The following is a 15,478-nucleotide window of genomic DNA, read 5'->3' on the forward strand; positions in this document are numbered from 1 at the left end:
GCTTTTGAAACAGACATGCTTACAAAGTCAGACTTCGATGCGCTGCTGCACAGTAAGCTGCGTTCCCTCCTCAGACACAGCTCGCACACTCTTCTTCACTGGGCTGGGATAAGGTAACCCCTGAGTTTTTCAGTGTGGCATTTGGGAGCCTTTGATAAACAGCCCCAACTCCTCCCTTGTGCCTCTTTGTTTCCTGCTGCTGCCAGCACCCTGACCCCCATCTCGTTTGAAGTTCAATAATGCCAGACTCTTTTAGTTCCTTAGACATGCCCGCATGCTGGGCAGTTTCTGTCCTCTGCACCTGTTCATGCTGTTCCCTCTGCCCAGATGCTTTTCCCTCTCTTCCTGAGTAATGCAGACTCATCTTCAGAGCCTTAGCACAGGATGTCCTTTCCCCTGGGAAGCCCTCCCTGAATACAGCCTGCAACCTCCATTGAGTTGGGGGCCTTCCCTCTAACCCCCATGGTCTGCAGATTCCTCTGGGTCAGGGTGGATCCCGCAGAGTCTCATTGTTCCAAGTCTGTGTCACAGGGGCTTGGCCAAGGCCCGATTCTTGTCTGCTCATCTCCCCAGTCCTGGCACCTCCTGAAGGACTGGCGCCATGTGGCCATCAGCCCAGGCTGCGGAGGTAGATGGCATCCGGCACCAGAGGAGGGAGCAGCGTGTCCAACAGACGTGAGCTCAGACTGCAGCTCTCAACATGTGACCTTAGCAAGTTTCTTCACTGCTCTGAGCCTCCATTTTCTTTTCTGTAAAATGGGAATTATCAGATCACAAAGTCGAAGGATTCAGTGTTGTTTAGTCGTTCATTCATTCGAGAAGTGTCTATTGAGTGCCTGCTATGCGTCGGTGTCCAGGGAGCACAGCAGGGTGTGGACCTGCTAATGCAAGGAGGCAGATGAGAACCAGACGGGTATGAGATAGCAGGTGATCCCAGAGGCTGTAGCAGGTAAGGGGATGGGGAATGGGGTCAGGATGCTCTCGTGCACAGGTGGACATGGAGGGCCTCTCTGTTGGGCCCTGAGGAGCCGAGGGAGGGCCATGTGGAAGAGGGTCCCAGGAAGGGGTCAGGCACAAAGGCTTGAAATGGAGCCACACTGGATGCTGTTCCCAGCACGGCAGGGAGATCATGCAGGAAGCAGCAGAGGACGTGGCGGCAGGAGGCCAGGAGGTGGGGACATGATGCTTGACCAGTGGCCAGATGTGGCCTGTGGGCCACCCCGAGGACATGGACTTGGACTCTGAGAGAATAGAAGCCGTGGAGGGTTCTGGGGCAGAGGAGTGATAAGATCTGATGTAGGTTTAAAAAGATCTTACCAGTCATTATTGGGGAAAGGCCCAGGCTGTGGGGAACGTGGAAGCTGGCAGCCCAGGGAGGAGCCTGCCATTCTTCTCTATGAAGAGACGACCTTGGACCAGGGCAGCAGAGAAGAGCTCAGGTGCCAGGTGTGTTTGGAAGGTGGACTGACAGGGTTTCGCCTGAGGGATGGGATGTCGGGAGTGAGACGGGGGTTCCGGGATCATACCAAGAGTTCTAGTCTGAGCATCTGGGAGGAGGAGAAGGAGGAGGGGGAGGGGGAGGGGGAGGAGGAGGAGAAGGAGGAGGGACTTTGTGCTGAAACAGGGAGAAGCTGAGGTGGCTTCTGCCACATGGCTGTCACCAGCATCCTTCGTTCTATAAATACTCATCTGGCACCTCTTGCTGGCTTGGCTCTCAAGGGCTTGAAACCTGGGGAAGAGATGAGGCTGCCACAGTCTGTCTATCAGGGATCCCCTGTCTAGCGCACTGGGGCAAACTTGGGTAGGAAATGATAGGGATTTGGAGTCCGAGGAAGCCCCATTAATCTGCAGGCTCGAAGGTCATCCCCCAGCCCACTGTGGGGTCAGCCATCTAGAATCCACAGAGCTGGAGGGGGAGCAGCTGCCATGAGGCCTGGCTTTGTGCCCGTTGCCCAGGTGGGCACTTCACATGCCCCCTCTCACCAGAGAGTCCGGGCAGCACCCTCGGAAGCTATGGTAGTGCCCCCATTCTGCGGATGAGGAGCCTGAGGCCCGGAGAGATGGGATGACTCCTTTGCACAGTTGAAAATGATACAGGCAGGACCCAAACCCAGATCTGCCTGATTCCAGTGTCCTCCCTGGATCACACAGCGTGAAACCCCAGTGTTCCTCCCCCTGGAGAAGGTGACCAGACTCCTGAAACTCAGCATTTCTCCCCCAGGTCCCCGGCAACTTCCACGTGTCCACACACAGTGCCACAGCCCAGCCACAGAACCCGGACATGACGCATGTCATCCACAAGCTCTCCTTTGGGGACACGCTACAGGTGAGCAGGAGACACTCGAGATGGCATGGCTGGGGGTGGGCCTTCTGGGGCTCTGTCACTCAGTGCCCTCTGTCCTCTCTGGGGACAAGGAAGAGCTACCCTTAAAGTGACATCTGAGCCAAGCCTGGAAGGGTAAGAAGGGTTTCACCAGGAACAGAACGGGGAAACGGGTCCTAGGCAGGGGGTGTCTCAAACATCACCCCTCTCCTACAGCACCCAGCTGGTGGTTTTCATATGAAAGACCCTCAAGGTTACTTTCAGAAAAATGGATCAGTAAGCGTATGTGGCATGGCATGTTGTTCTGTGCCGAGATGCCAGAGGCCCAGGGCACAAGGGCTCGCTTGACAGCTGAGAGGGCCCAGAAGCACTTGCCTGAATTGGGAGCCGGGAGGTGGGGTGTGTGGGGTGCGAGAGACCCATGTTAGATTGAGGAAGGTGGAGACTGAAGGTCTGGTTGGTGACTCAGAGCACCCATCTGCAGCAAGGAAGATGGACCCAGGAGGCAAGAGTATAGGCAGGGAAGTGAGAGAAGGGCCCAGACCAAGGCAGGGTGGAGGGGAGAGGAGCAGAGGAGGAGCTGAGGAGAGAGGAGCAGTGGTCTCGCATTGCCGCACGCGGGGGCAAAACAGAAGGACACAGAAACTGTGGTCCCAAGTTTAGTCATTAGTGGGTTGGAAATCTGATTTTTAAAAAAATGTACAAAACTTAGCTTAGGGCCCATCCATCCATTCATTTTCTGTCCATCCATCTATTCAACAAGTATGTATGAAGTACCTACCATGTTCCAGGCCTTGCATACCTCGGTGAGGACAAACATGGTCCCTGCCCACCCGGAGCTTCCAGTCTAGAGGGGAAGACAGATGTTAATCAAATAATGGTACAGGCCGGGCGCGATGGCTCACGCCTGTCATCCCAACACTTTGGGAGGCTGAGGCGGGTAAACTGCTTGAGGTCAGAAGTTTGAGACCAGCCTGGCCAACACGGTGAAACTCTGTTTCTACTAAAAATACAAAAATTAGCCGGGCGTGGTGGCGGGCACCTGTAATCCCAGCTACTCAGGAGGCTGAGGCAGGAGAATCGCTTGAACCCGGGAGATGGAGATTGCAGTGAGCCGGGATCATGCCACTGCACTCCAGCATGGATAACAGAGTAAGACTCCTCTCAAAAAAATAAAAAATAAAAATAAATGGTACAAGTAAATGTGAGATAAAGCCATGACACATGACAATGGAAGAGAACATTCTAGCCTTCTTGTCTCCGTAACCACGGTTCTCATGGGTTAGAAATGAAGTCTTCTCATGGTCAGTCTCAAGACAGCAAATAGACAAACTTCCTTTTCCTTGTTGAGGAATTGCAGCTCCTTCCACGTGTTGAGGAATTGCTTGTTGAGAACATGCAGTTGTGTGAAGTGCTCAGTAAACATCAGCCTCCTGAGACCAAGATCAGGGATTACACCATCCTGCTGCTGCCCGCCGCTCCTGGAGTGGCCATCTCCACAGAATCATGTCCCCGCCTACCTCTCTGATGTCTCCTCCTTCCTTCTATTCAGACACCTCACTTCCTTCCTCCTGGGGGCCGTGTGGGCCTGTCTCCAGACTCAAGCCTTTGTACGTGCTGCTCACCAGTTTAACTTCCCACTTTCCTCCAGATCTTGGTGTCAATGTCATTTCCTCCAGGAAGCCCTCCAGGGTGTCTAGCCCAATAACCCCTGTTAACTATGCCCATGGTAGCATGCTCCATTTACCAGGTATGCCTTGTCCTTCTTTAGATGTTCCTTGAGGCCAACCTGGTTTCCCATTGTCCTCAGAGAAAAGGTGGGATGTGGTTTTCAGTCCCACTCTACAGCAGCCCACTCCGCTGCCCGGAGGAGGGTTCTGTTCACACCTGCTGTGTGTTCTCTGCAGCAGACATGATGGGGGGCCCACACGCTGGGGCACCCCTGCCTGGACTCCTCTATGGACCTTTCAGAAGACCCTGGGATCTCAGGAGAAACCTTCTGGACTCAGAATCCACGTTCACTTGAATTTTCTTTGTGGCTTCATGAAAAGAGTCCAGCTTAGTGTCAGACAGACCTGATTTCAGAGTTTAGCTTAGCCACTTACCAGCCGGGCAAGTTTTGGTGTCTTTCCAAGCCTTGAGTTGCTCTTCTGTGAAATGGGCCCAATGATACATCAGTTGGGGCATGAAATGAAATTATATGAAGGGGCCAGGATAGAGCATCACATAGTAGGTGCTAGAGATGGGAAACAAGCTTGTGCCTACTGTGTGCCAGGCCCATGCTGCCTCTTGCTCGCCACAAATCTCCTGGAGCCCCCTTTTACACACTGGTAGGGTTCCTAGACCAGGTGGCACCTGGCCATCCCCCACAACCAGGGCCAGGCCTGGAGGTGGAGGTGTCCTGGGGACCATCCCCTCACTGAATTTTTCCACAGGTCCAGAACGTCCACGGAGCTTTCAATGCTCTCGGGGGAGCAGACAGACTCACCTCCAACCGTATGTATCCCTGCTGGGAACAGCCTTCTGCTCCAAGATACCCAGTACAGCAGGCAGGGATGGGGGAGGGCAGAGGGGTGGGGGTGCCTGTCCAGCACCCACTCCAAGGCAAGGAGGCTGCTCATGCTCCATTCCCACAGCTAGCCAGTGGGAAGGTGGACCCAGCCCCATCTGACGGAGAAGGAAGAAGGCTTGTCAGGGGAAGGTACATGCCATCCCTTGGCACAGTAGACGCACGCACACAGTGGATACCAGCTATTACCATTATTGTTGCTGTCATCACAGCCACATCATCATCCTTAGTTGAACTAATTACCTAAGATCCCACAGGGAGCTACAGCAGAACCAGAATCTGTTCTGGCTCCAGGTCGCATCGTGAGAACAGGTCTGTGGGTGGCCCAGTCAGGTCTGACCACATGGCTGCCTCCCCCACACCTCACTCTCCTCCTGCTCAAACTCCTCCCATCGACAGTGGCTCCCCTAGAGTCCTCACCCTCCTTAGCTCCCTGGCACCTTGGCCCAGATCAAAGACAACAGCACATCTCCACACGCAGACAGGAGAGAATGCATACCTGTGCGTGCACACCAACACACATGAGCTCACATGGCCTCAGACCCGTGCACAGAATGGGCCCGGGAGGCCTGTCTGCTCAAGCAGACCCGCAGACCCACTGCTGCACAGGGTACCTGGATTTTTCTTATTTCCTCACCTGAGCTCACCTTTTAATCCACGTCTTTTCTTATCATTTCCTGAAATGTGTTTGCTCTCCCATTGTCAGGGATCCAAGGCAAGGAAAACATTCCTCTGTGACCTGCCCCCTGACAAATCAAACCTCATTTTTCTGTGTCCCTGTGAATCCTTGTCCATAAGCAGAAGTCACTTTTCTTTTTTTCCAAGGCATGGATCGCAGTTGACTGTCTGCTTTCTGTACCTGACCTTATTACATAGCCATGATTTTCTTACTTTCCAGTTGTAATGGGAGCACAGTTGTCCATCTTGCAGCTCTGCTGTGCTTTTCTTTCTTTCTTTTTTTTCTTTTTGAGATGGAGTCTCACTCTGCCACCCAGGCTAGAGTTCAATGGCACAGTCTCGGCTCACTGCAACCGCAGCCTCCCGGGTTCAAGCAATTCTCCTGTCTCAGTCTCTGGGTAATTGGGATTACAGGTGCCCGCCACTATGCCCGGCTAATTTTTTGTATTTTTAGTAGAGACAGGGTTTCACCACGTTGGCCAGGCTGGTCTCGAACTCCTGACTTCAGGTGATCTGTCCCCCTCTGCTCAGCTTTTCTTTTTTTTTTTTTTGAGACGGAGTCTCACTCTGTTGCCCAGGCTGGAGTGCAGTGGCCGGATCTCAGCTCACTGTAAGCTCCGCCTCCTGGGTTTACGCCATTCTCCTGCCTCAGCCTCCTGAGTAGCTGGGACTACAGGCGCTCGCCACCTCGCCTGGCTAGGTTTTTTTTTTGTATTTTTTAGTAGAGATGGGGTTTCACCGTGTTCGCCAGGATGGTCTCGATCTCCTGACCTCGTGATCCGCCCGTCTTGGCCTCCCAAAGTGCTGGGATTACAGGCTTGAGCCACCGTGCGCGGCTCTGCTCGGCTTTTCTAAGGCATTGTCTTCTCACTGGGAAGCAACTGCTGTTTTCTGTGTTTCATCGTGGCAGTAATGCCTCTGATATGTGCAGGGTTGGCGCTGTATTACCCGATTGCTTTTCAGCTGTGTCTGGTTCCCATTCATGCTGCCTCCAGCAACGGATAAGTAGACGGCAGCACCTCCTTATTTGAATGCAAATGTCTGGTTGTAATAGAGGTAGATGATTCTTGGTGTGGTGCTGTGGTCATTGTCGTTTTGTGTCATGGTAACATGCCATCCCACGTTGGCCGTCCACAAATGTTCGCAGCTATGATGGACGCCTCAGCTGCTGGACAGGAAAGAGGATCAAGCTAAGAAGGCCCAGAGCGTGCAAGCAGAGAGGGTGTGGACAGAAACCTTGCCTTCTCCAGGGCTAGTGACGAAAGTCATCTCAGGCTGGCTTAAGTGGAGAGAAAAAGTATGAGATCAAGCGAGGGACAGCCAGGGAAGGGCTGGCTTTTATTTCCTCGGCTCCCAAGCTCAGTCCCCGGGACTGGGCCTTTGCCTTTGGAGGTCCCTCTGTGCCCAGGTCTTGCTGTGGGGGTTGCTTCGTAGCATTAAGGTCTCAGTTCAAATGCCACCACCTCCAAGAAGCCCTCGCTGGTCACCCTATCTAAAGGAACCCCCACTCCTGAGGACAAACCTGTTTTTTCTTCCTAGCATAGACCACTCTCTGAAATCACCTTGTTCTCCCAGTCATCTGCTGCCCTTGGCTGTTGCACCAGCTAGAACATAGCACTCTGCCTTGCCCACTGCTTTGTCCCCAGGACCCAGCCCTGTGCCCAGGGTATAGTGGGTGTATAATCGATTATTAGAGGCCTGGAGGCCACCGTGGAAGAGCTCCGGCCAGATGGTGGTGCAGTGCGGTCGTGAGGACCTTGGCCTCCAGTGTCCCGCTCCACTCTTTCCCAGCCCTGTGGTCTTGGGAAAGTCATTTAACTCTGCTAAGCCTCCGTTTTTGCATCTGTAAAGTGGGAAGAATCCTCTCCACCTTAAGCCTTGCCATGAGGATTAATGAGATGCATGTACAGAGTTTAGTACACGGCCTGCCACATTGTGAGCGCTCAATAAATGTTGGCCGTTCTCTTCATTGTTGTCAACAGCTAACTTCAGGAACGAGATCCCCTAGGGCAGAATCTAAGGAGAACCTTTCCTATATCGAATTGTGTCTTGTATTGTGATACTGAATTGTTTAACTGGTCCCAAATGACATAACTGGGATGAAACCAGCTTGTCATGTATATGTAACACATAATATGGGCTGTCACATATATGTGTGTGTGTATATGTGTATGTAAGTATACACACACACACACACATATACGGGCTGCTGGTTTAAAAACGCAGGTTCTGGGCCCCACTCCAGTGGCGGGATAGGGATGAAGCAAGATTGGCCAGACGTCGGTAATTGCTGAAGTTGGGAAGTGGGTACGTGGGAGTCCATTATACGATTCCCTATGTTTTAGATTTGAATTTTTCCATAAGAAGATTTTGCGGGTAAGGGAGGAGGGAGTGAGCCTGAAGGGAGTGTGGGCCGACCTAGACCAGGTTGGAGCCAGCAGTCTCTAGGAATGGTCAACTCACAAGGAGTCCACATGGGTCTAATTAACTGCAGTGTCTCCAGTGGGCACTTGGCAAATTGTATCAAAGGCCTTAAAAATGGTTATTGCCTTTGAGTCATCAATTGTACTCATAGGAGAGTAAGCTAAGGAAATAATTAAGAGAGTATACAAAGATCTAGGAAAATAATGTTCATTAGGTCATTGTTTGTAAGAATGAAAATGAGGAACCACGTCAGTATTCAGGCATGGGGGTTGATTGAGCGTGGTAACTGCCCAAGATGAGCGAGGAGTGTCAGGACCTTGCTGGCAGTCGGGCAGCAAACATTTATTGAGCACCTACTATATACTGGGCATTGGGCTAGGTTCTGGGGATAGAGAGATAAATAAAACAAACCTCTATGGAGCTTATGTTCTGTGTCTTAGACCTGAAAAGTTCACGATGTTCAGTTCTTACAAAAAGATACAGTATGGTGCTATTTTAGGAAAATATAAGTGTATATATAAATGTGTCTGGCAGTTTATATGTAAGAATGTGAACCATAGTTTTCTGATGGTGAATTTATGGGTGTTTTTTGTTTTTTGTTTTTTTTTTTTGCCCTTGGTGATCACCTGTGTTTTGTACAATTTTTTTTTTTTTTTTGAGATGGAGTCTCGCTCTGTCGCCCAGGCTGGAGAGCAGAGGCGGCTCACTGCAACCAGCGATTCTCCTGCCTCAGCCTCCCTAGTAGCCAGGACTACAGGTGTGTGCCACCACGCCTGGCTAATTTTTGTATTTGTAGTAGAGATGGGGTTTCACTATGTTGGCCAGGCTGGTCTTGAACTCCTCACCTCAAGTGATCCTCCCACCTCAGCCTCCCTAAGTGCTGGCATTACAGGCATGAGCCACCATGTCCAGCCTTGTACAAATTTTAGCAAGAAATATTACAGGGGTGATTTTGATAAGGCATTCACTTTTTCATTGCTTCAAGTTTTTAACGTAGGGCAATAGGCATTTGGACACCACTGTCAAGCGTGGTCTTGGGCTCTTGTTTTAAAAATGTAAATACTGAGCTCCACCCTTGACCCATTTAATGGGCTGCTCCTGGAAAGAGGCCCAGGTGTCCTTTAATCCAAATGATTCGACTGCTTCTGACATCTGAGAACCATTACGGGGTTGGACAGAGGGATGCTGGAGTCTTCATGGACTTGGCTCGGCGGCTGCAGGACTTGTCTCAGGTTTTCAGAGGAACCCACTCAGAACAATTCAGGAAGCACTTCCTTTGCTTACTGAGATGTGGCTTTGGCAGGAAGGGACAGGAAGGGAGTGTCGGGGCAGGGAGGGAGTGTTAGGGCAGTGAATGCTGTCTGCATCCCCAGCCTTCTAACAGAAGAGGACTGACTCGGCTATGCGACCAGGCTTAGAACCCACAGGCCTAAATTGCTGTGTTCTTTTAGCTCTGTAGTCCATGACCCGAGATTCTGGAAGGCCCATGAGCTTCCTGTAAGCATCCCAGAAGGCCCAGGACAGTTCATACCTTTCCTGGGTGATATCTGGCCGCTCTGGGCCAGCATTCTATTAGCCCAGCATTGGACTCCAGTTACCTCATGCTTATCAGCAGCTGATTCATCTGTGCTTTCATTCATGCCCCTGTCCAGTCATCTTTCCATCCGTTCATTCATTCAGTAAGCATTTGCCACGGTCCACTTGGTACCAGGCCCTGCATGGGGCTCTGGGGACACAGAGATGAGTAAGGCTCCATCCCTGCCTTCAGCAGCTCCCCCATCCAGGAAGAACTGATCTGCCGTTGATTTCTTTCCCCATTTTCAGTTACTCAATGCTTCATCGGTGCAGTTTTTCTGGTTGATAGGCTCTTTTCTTTTTAATACTGAAACATAGTTTGTTTTAAAAGTAAAACTATTCAAACAATATCAGAGGCTGTACAATGAAATGGGATCTTTCTCAAATCCTGCCTTCCTCCCCAGAAGCTAAAGCTGCCCGTGGTTCCTTGGGCATCTTTCCAGATAATTCTCCTATATATTTACATGGATAGAGAGTGTCTCCCCATACCCCAATCCACGACTTGGTTCTTTTCCCTGTTGGAGAATAGCTGCTCCTAGCACCCACTTTTTTTTTTTTTTTTTTTTTTTTTTTTTGAGACAGAGTCTTGCTCTGTCGCCCAGGCTGGAGTGCAGTGGTGTGATCTTAGCTCACTGCAACCTCCGCCTCCCAGGTTCAGGCGATTCTCCTGCCTCAGCCTCCTGAGTAGCTGGGATTTTTGAATTTTTAGTAGAGACGGGATTTCACCATCTTGGCCAGGCTGGTCTCAAACTCCTGACTGCAGAAGATCCACCCGCCTCGGCCTCCCAAAGTATTGGGATTACAGGTGTAAGCGACCGCGCCCGGCCAACATTCACTCTTTCATGGTTGCTCTGTCAATGGACGTTTGGGTTGTTTCCAGAAATTTAATAATGTATACAGTGCAGGAGAAAGATCCTGATGGATAGAGTCTCCCAATTCCCGGTATCCAAGGGGAGATGAAGAGCAGTTGGTTGGTGGTAAAACTGTGGGGAATGAGCCCCCTGTTGTGCCCAGGGGGTTTAGGATTAGGACTGAAATGACATAGAGCTGTCAGCGGGCAGTGCCTGTCCCCCTGCTTCATTCTGCTGTGTCCTTCCCGCAGCCCTGGCCTCCCACGACTACATCCTGAAGATTGTACCCACGGTTTATGAGGACAAGAGTGGCAAGCAGCGGTACTCCTACCAGTACACGGTGGCCAACAAGGTGCGCGGGCGATGGCTGGGCCGAGCTCTGTGCGGCGGCGCCCTCTGCTGACCGAGAGCAGAGACGACAGGCGGCTGCACCGACGCACTTTCTTCCGGTTCCTTTCTGGAGGCCTTTCCTGGGGGTTAGGTTGGGCCAGGCTCTGTCTCTGGGTAAAGGTGAAAGGCCTAGTCCCTGCCATGTGGCAGTCTCAGAGTCAAGGAGAACAGATCTAACCAGGAGATAGGGTTTGAGAAAGAGCAGGTAGGCTCCGTCCTACAAAGGTCCTGGGGTTGCAGGGCTGTTTCTCAAACAGCCCTGCATCTGGTCCGAGTCCTTTAGACACAGACCCCAGGGTGCTCAACACACACAGACACTGCTGCTCTCAGGGCAAAGGCACTTTACCCAAACTCATGAGGCTGCTGAGTCACACCAAGATGGCTGTTGATTGATTTGCTGTTGATTGACAAGGGTGTCCCCAGGACCCCAACACTCAAAGTCATGGAGAAGACACCAGGCCTTAGTGGGCAGCAGAGTATGGTCAGAGTCTGCAGAGTGGGATGGCCCAGAAATTAGTAGTCTCAAGCCAAGACAGGCTTGGGCTCCCCAGGGGCACCACACCAATGGGACATGAATACTTGAAGCCTGTTGGTTGAGATGCCCCTGCTAAACCCTGGTGGATGGGTTTTTCCCACTTACCACCAGGACTGTCCTTTTTCTTGCATTCCAAGGCTGCCCAAACCACTTATAAGTGATACCTGTTTAGTTCAGTTAATTATAACAATAGTAGGAGGCATAGCTGTCAGTCATTGAGTACTTCCCGGGGGCTAGACATGCTAAGCTCTCTTCTTCCATCTTCTCAATCATCATGACAGCTCTGATGTTGAGACTGTTATTGAGCCCATTTTGTTGATTTGGCCATTGAGGCACTGAGAGGTGGTTGTAGAGCTATAAAGTGGCTGAGTGGGGATTAGAACAGGTTTTCCTTGAGCTCCAGAGCCTGGCTTCTTGATCACCTCATGCCTCAGTCTAAGGAAGGGGCTGTGAGTCTGCCCACCTGCAAGCTGCTCTCTGTCCAGTGACTTAGTCCCTCTGTTCTGACTCGCCCTAAATTGATGTTCCCGGGAGCTCTGTTTCTTTCATTCACTGTTTCACAAGGGGCATCTCATTGTAACCCTCACATGCTCATAGCAACTAACAGATGGAAAAGCACAGATGCAAGCTCAGGACCACACTGCAGTTCAAATTCCAGCTCAGACATTCACTAGCTATTGACCCGGGACATGTCACATAGCCACTGTGTGCCTCAGTTTACTCATTCATAAAATAGAGATGATACTTTATAAGATTGCTGTCATGTGAGACAATGTTTTCAAAAATGCCTAGCCCACCAAAAAAAAAAAAAAAAAAACCTTTAGGTAAATGATACTGACTGTTGCTATTTTTCACTCTTTTTCTCTATCCCTCACCTCTAGGCTGTGACCCAGACAGTCAGCCTACCCCAGAAGCTCTCCTAGAGAAAGCTGATCTTCCCTTACTCAAAGCTCCTTTTCCCAGTGCTTTGGCGAGGCCGAGCAGCCAGAGCAGCTTGCTCAGCTTCTCTGCGGCTGCAGCCGCACTCTGCCCTGGGAGCAGGCAGCAGTGACCCAGTGGGAGGTCAGGGCTCAGTGTTACCTCTGGAGCGGCCTGGGCTCCTCAGGCTCAGCATTTGGGGTTGGGGGTACCCCAGTGGTTCAATACGGTCTCCAGTTGTTGCAGATTTTAGCACCTTGAAGTGCCCAAACTGGAGAGATCCCAGAGGTCATCATCCCAGGCCCATCAGTGTTTAGATGGGGAAACCAAGTCCCTGAGGGAGGGAGGGGCTGGCCCAAGGACGCACTGTTAGCTCAGCCCCTTAGTATCCTTAGTCCCTGCTGTGTGCATTCTTGGGAAAGTTGGTGGCAGGGCGGGGCCTTCTGGCTTTGCAGTTCGGTCCGTTCCTCTGAAGAAGCTAGCCCACTCCCCACACGGCGTTTACACCCGTCACACACACACACACACACACACACACACACACACACTGGGTCTCCTGTTTATCCATCATGTGTGGCTCAGAATGTCCCCTCCCCAGTCTCCCAGATGCCTCCCAGGAGAATGGGTCATTTGTTCATTTGTTCATGGCCCCCTCAACTCTCCATGTCCCTCCATCCAACATGCGTGATGTCGCAGTGTTAGGGATATTCTTATGTCTTCCTCCTTCTGCAGACTGTGACTCCCTCTGGGGAAAAGGCGGGACTTGCTCACCTCCGGGTCCCCAGCAGCCAGCCATGGGCCACCACAGTGGAGGCGTTCAGCAAACCATTGTTGAATAAATGAATGGATTTCGCATGGCCTAGGGGTTGAAGGAGGCCATAGGCCTTTACTCAGCCAACAATTACACTTTTCCTTTTACAGCTCTGCTTCCTAATGTATTTTCTGATTCTGGTGCTGCTTGCAGCTCACATGGTCAATTTCTAAACAACCAAGGGGGTCAAAAATGCCCAGGTGTGCTCAGCGGAGTTTAGGGCCTCCAGGGGAAGGGATGTGAGAGAGGGAGTGGGGGAGTCTGGCTTTGTGGAGCAGAGAGGGAGGAAAGTCCTTTCTGGAGGGTTACTGGGGGACCCACCCACCCTGGGACACAGTTTGTACTTCTGATTCTCATATCCTCTACCCCAGGAATACGTCGCCTACAGCCACACAGGCCGCATCATCCCTGCCATCTGGTTCCGCTACGACCTCAGCCCCATCACGGTCAAGTACACAGAGAGACGGCAGCCGCTGTACAGATTCATCACCACGGTGAGTGGCCTGGGGCAGTGGGCTGGGCCCTGAGCCAGCCACCCTGCGCCTGCTCTGGGCCCCTTTCCTTAGTGCCCCTCACCTGTTGTTGCTGAAACAGGATGCAGCCTACAGGGCTAGCGGCTCTGGCTACGCACAGGAGGCTTCGACCCGAAGGATGCTGAGAAATGTTCTCAGAAACACATCAGTATCAATGACGTTTTGTCTAGAAAGGATTTTCCAGAGGAGAATGCCCCGAAATCCATTTAATTCCTGAAGCAAATCTCCATATGGTTCCAGGAGATGTTTAGGATTTTCTCCAGTTTTTTATTGTTATGGAAATTATTCTTAGGAGAGTTTATCCTTTAATGTGTAAATTTTACACCAAAGATTTAACTCATTTTTTTTCAGGTCTAATTTCCAGTTGTAGCTGCTGATAGGGTCAGATTTTTCTCTTTTCCTTCCTCCCTGTTCTTTCTTTTTTGCCATGATCTTTACCACGTCCAGTTTTCTCTAGGGCAGCTTCAAGCTGATGTTAGTTTTCCTTTATGCTGATTATTTCTATCACGTCTACTGTTTCCTGGCCTCCCATTCAGAAGGTCCTTGGGGTCAGAACAGGAGGGCCAGGGTGCCCTCCTTCACCCAAGAGGCCCAGGAGGCACTGAAGAAGCCAGAGTTAGCTGAGATGGAAGAGACAGGGTGGCTATCCCTGCTTCACAGATTTGGAAACTGAGACCTAAAGATAAATATAGCATTGGGAGGCCCTTATTTTTCTGTACTTCTTTATACTTGTAATGATGGTTCAAGATCAAAGGTCTTGGCTCTTTGATTTCCCACAATAACTAGGTCAGTATTAGTCAGGACTCTGTCACCGAAGATCCAGAACCAGACCTTGAGCTGGCCTAAGGAGTAGAAGGTCTCAGGCATGGCTGGATCCAGCCTCAAACATTGCCAGGAATAGGTCTGTGTCTTCGGATCTGCTTTCCTCTATACTGACTTCATCTTCAAGTCAGTAGAAATGGCCTCTTTCTCAGTCATTCTAACCAAGTCCTAGATAGGACAGTGCTCTCACTGGCCCTGCTCAGGCCTCATGCCATCCTTGTGGCCTGGGAAATCAAATGCTCTGGTTGGCCAGGCTTAGGCCCTGTACCTGCTCTGGTGTCAACCCCATCCAAACCACAGGGACAGAGATTGTGAGGAATGAGTTTCCTCAAGAGAAAAGGCAGGGGCCAGCTACTGGAAGAGGAGAGAGTGGGTGCCAGGAGGCAGAACAGTGGGATGCTGCAACAGGGCCTCTGCCTTCTCATCTGCGTCGTAAGAACGATCATCTCTGTTCCTGCCACCTCCCAGGGCCTTGTGGGACTCAGGAGATGGTGAAAGGAGAAGCTCTTTGTAGATATGAAAAGCCAAGTAGGACGGGGCACAGTGGCTCACACTTGTAGTCCCAGCACTTTGGGAGGCTGAGGTGGGAGGATCGCTTGAGGCCAGGGGTTTGAAACCAGCCTGGGCAACATTGTGAAAGCTTATCTCTAAGAATCTTCTTAAATTAGCTGGATGTGGTGGTGTATGCACCTGTAGTCCCAGCTACTTAGGAGGCTGAGGTAGGAGGATCGCTTGAGCACAGGATTTTAAGGCTACAGTGAGTCATGATCATACCACTGCACTCCAGCCTGGGCAACAGAGCGAGACCCTTTCTCTAAAAAACAAAACAAAAACCCCCACAAAACAGACAGAGACATACAAAAGGTGTCATAAGTCTGGTGCTTACATGAGCCTCAGACAGTTTTTTGCTCTTCTCTTTGACCACATAAAAGTTAGAAACTTCTGTTCAACAAATGGCACATAACATAAAGCAAAAACGCCACATGCAGCCTGGGAAGATACTGGCCACACATATGGGAAAGAGGCAGCCTTCAGAATTCATATGTAAA

General features: G+C 51.1%; 1 protein-coding gene across 15 annotated transcripts in view; it reads left to right on the plus strand.

Moving 5' to 3' along the window:
• ERGIC1 (endoplasmic reticulum-golgi intermediate compartment 1) overlaps nt 1-15,478 on the plus strand; it is a 119,524-nt gene that overhangs the window by 88,056 nt on the left and 15,990 nt on the right. For 10 of the 15 annotated variants that reach the window (XR_012414342.1, XR_012414343.1, XR_012414340.1 and 7 more), the window contains 4 exons: nt 2,222-2,326; nt 4,759-4,819; nt 10,672-10,772; nt 13,446-13,568. Coding sequence is in view for 7 of the 15 variants with exons in the window: in XM_045394513.3 (XP_045250448.1) it covers nt 2,222-2,326; nt 4,759-4,819; nt 10,672-10,772; nt 13,446-13,568 (390 nt within the window). In the remaining 8 variants the exon portion in view is untranslated. The remainder of the gene's footprint in view (nt 1-2,221; nt 2,327-4,758; nt 4,820-10,671; nt 10,773-13,445; nt 13,569-15,478) is intronic. The other 5 variants (XR_012414346.1, XR_012414344.1, XR_012414347.1 and 2 more) reach the window with 1 other exon arrangement.

This window comes from Macaca fascicularis, chromosome 6 (genome assembly GCF_037993035.2).
Source record: "Macaca fascicularis isolate 582-1 chromosome 6, T2T-MFA8v1.1".
Taxonomy (NCBI): domain Eukaryota; kingdom Metazoa; phylum Chordata; class Mammalia; order Primates; family Cercopithecidae; genus Macaca; species Macaca fascicularis.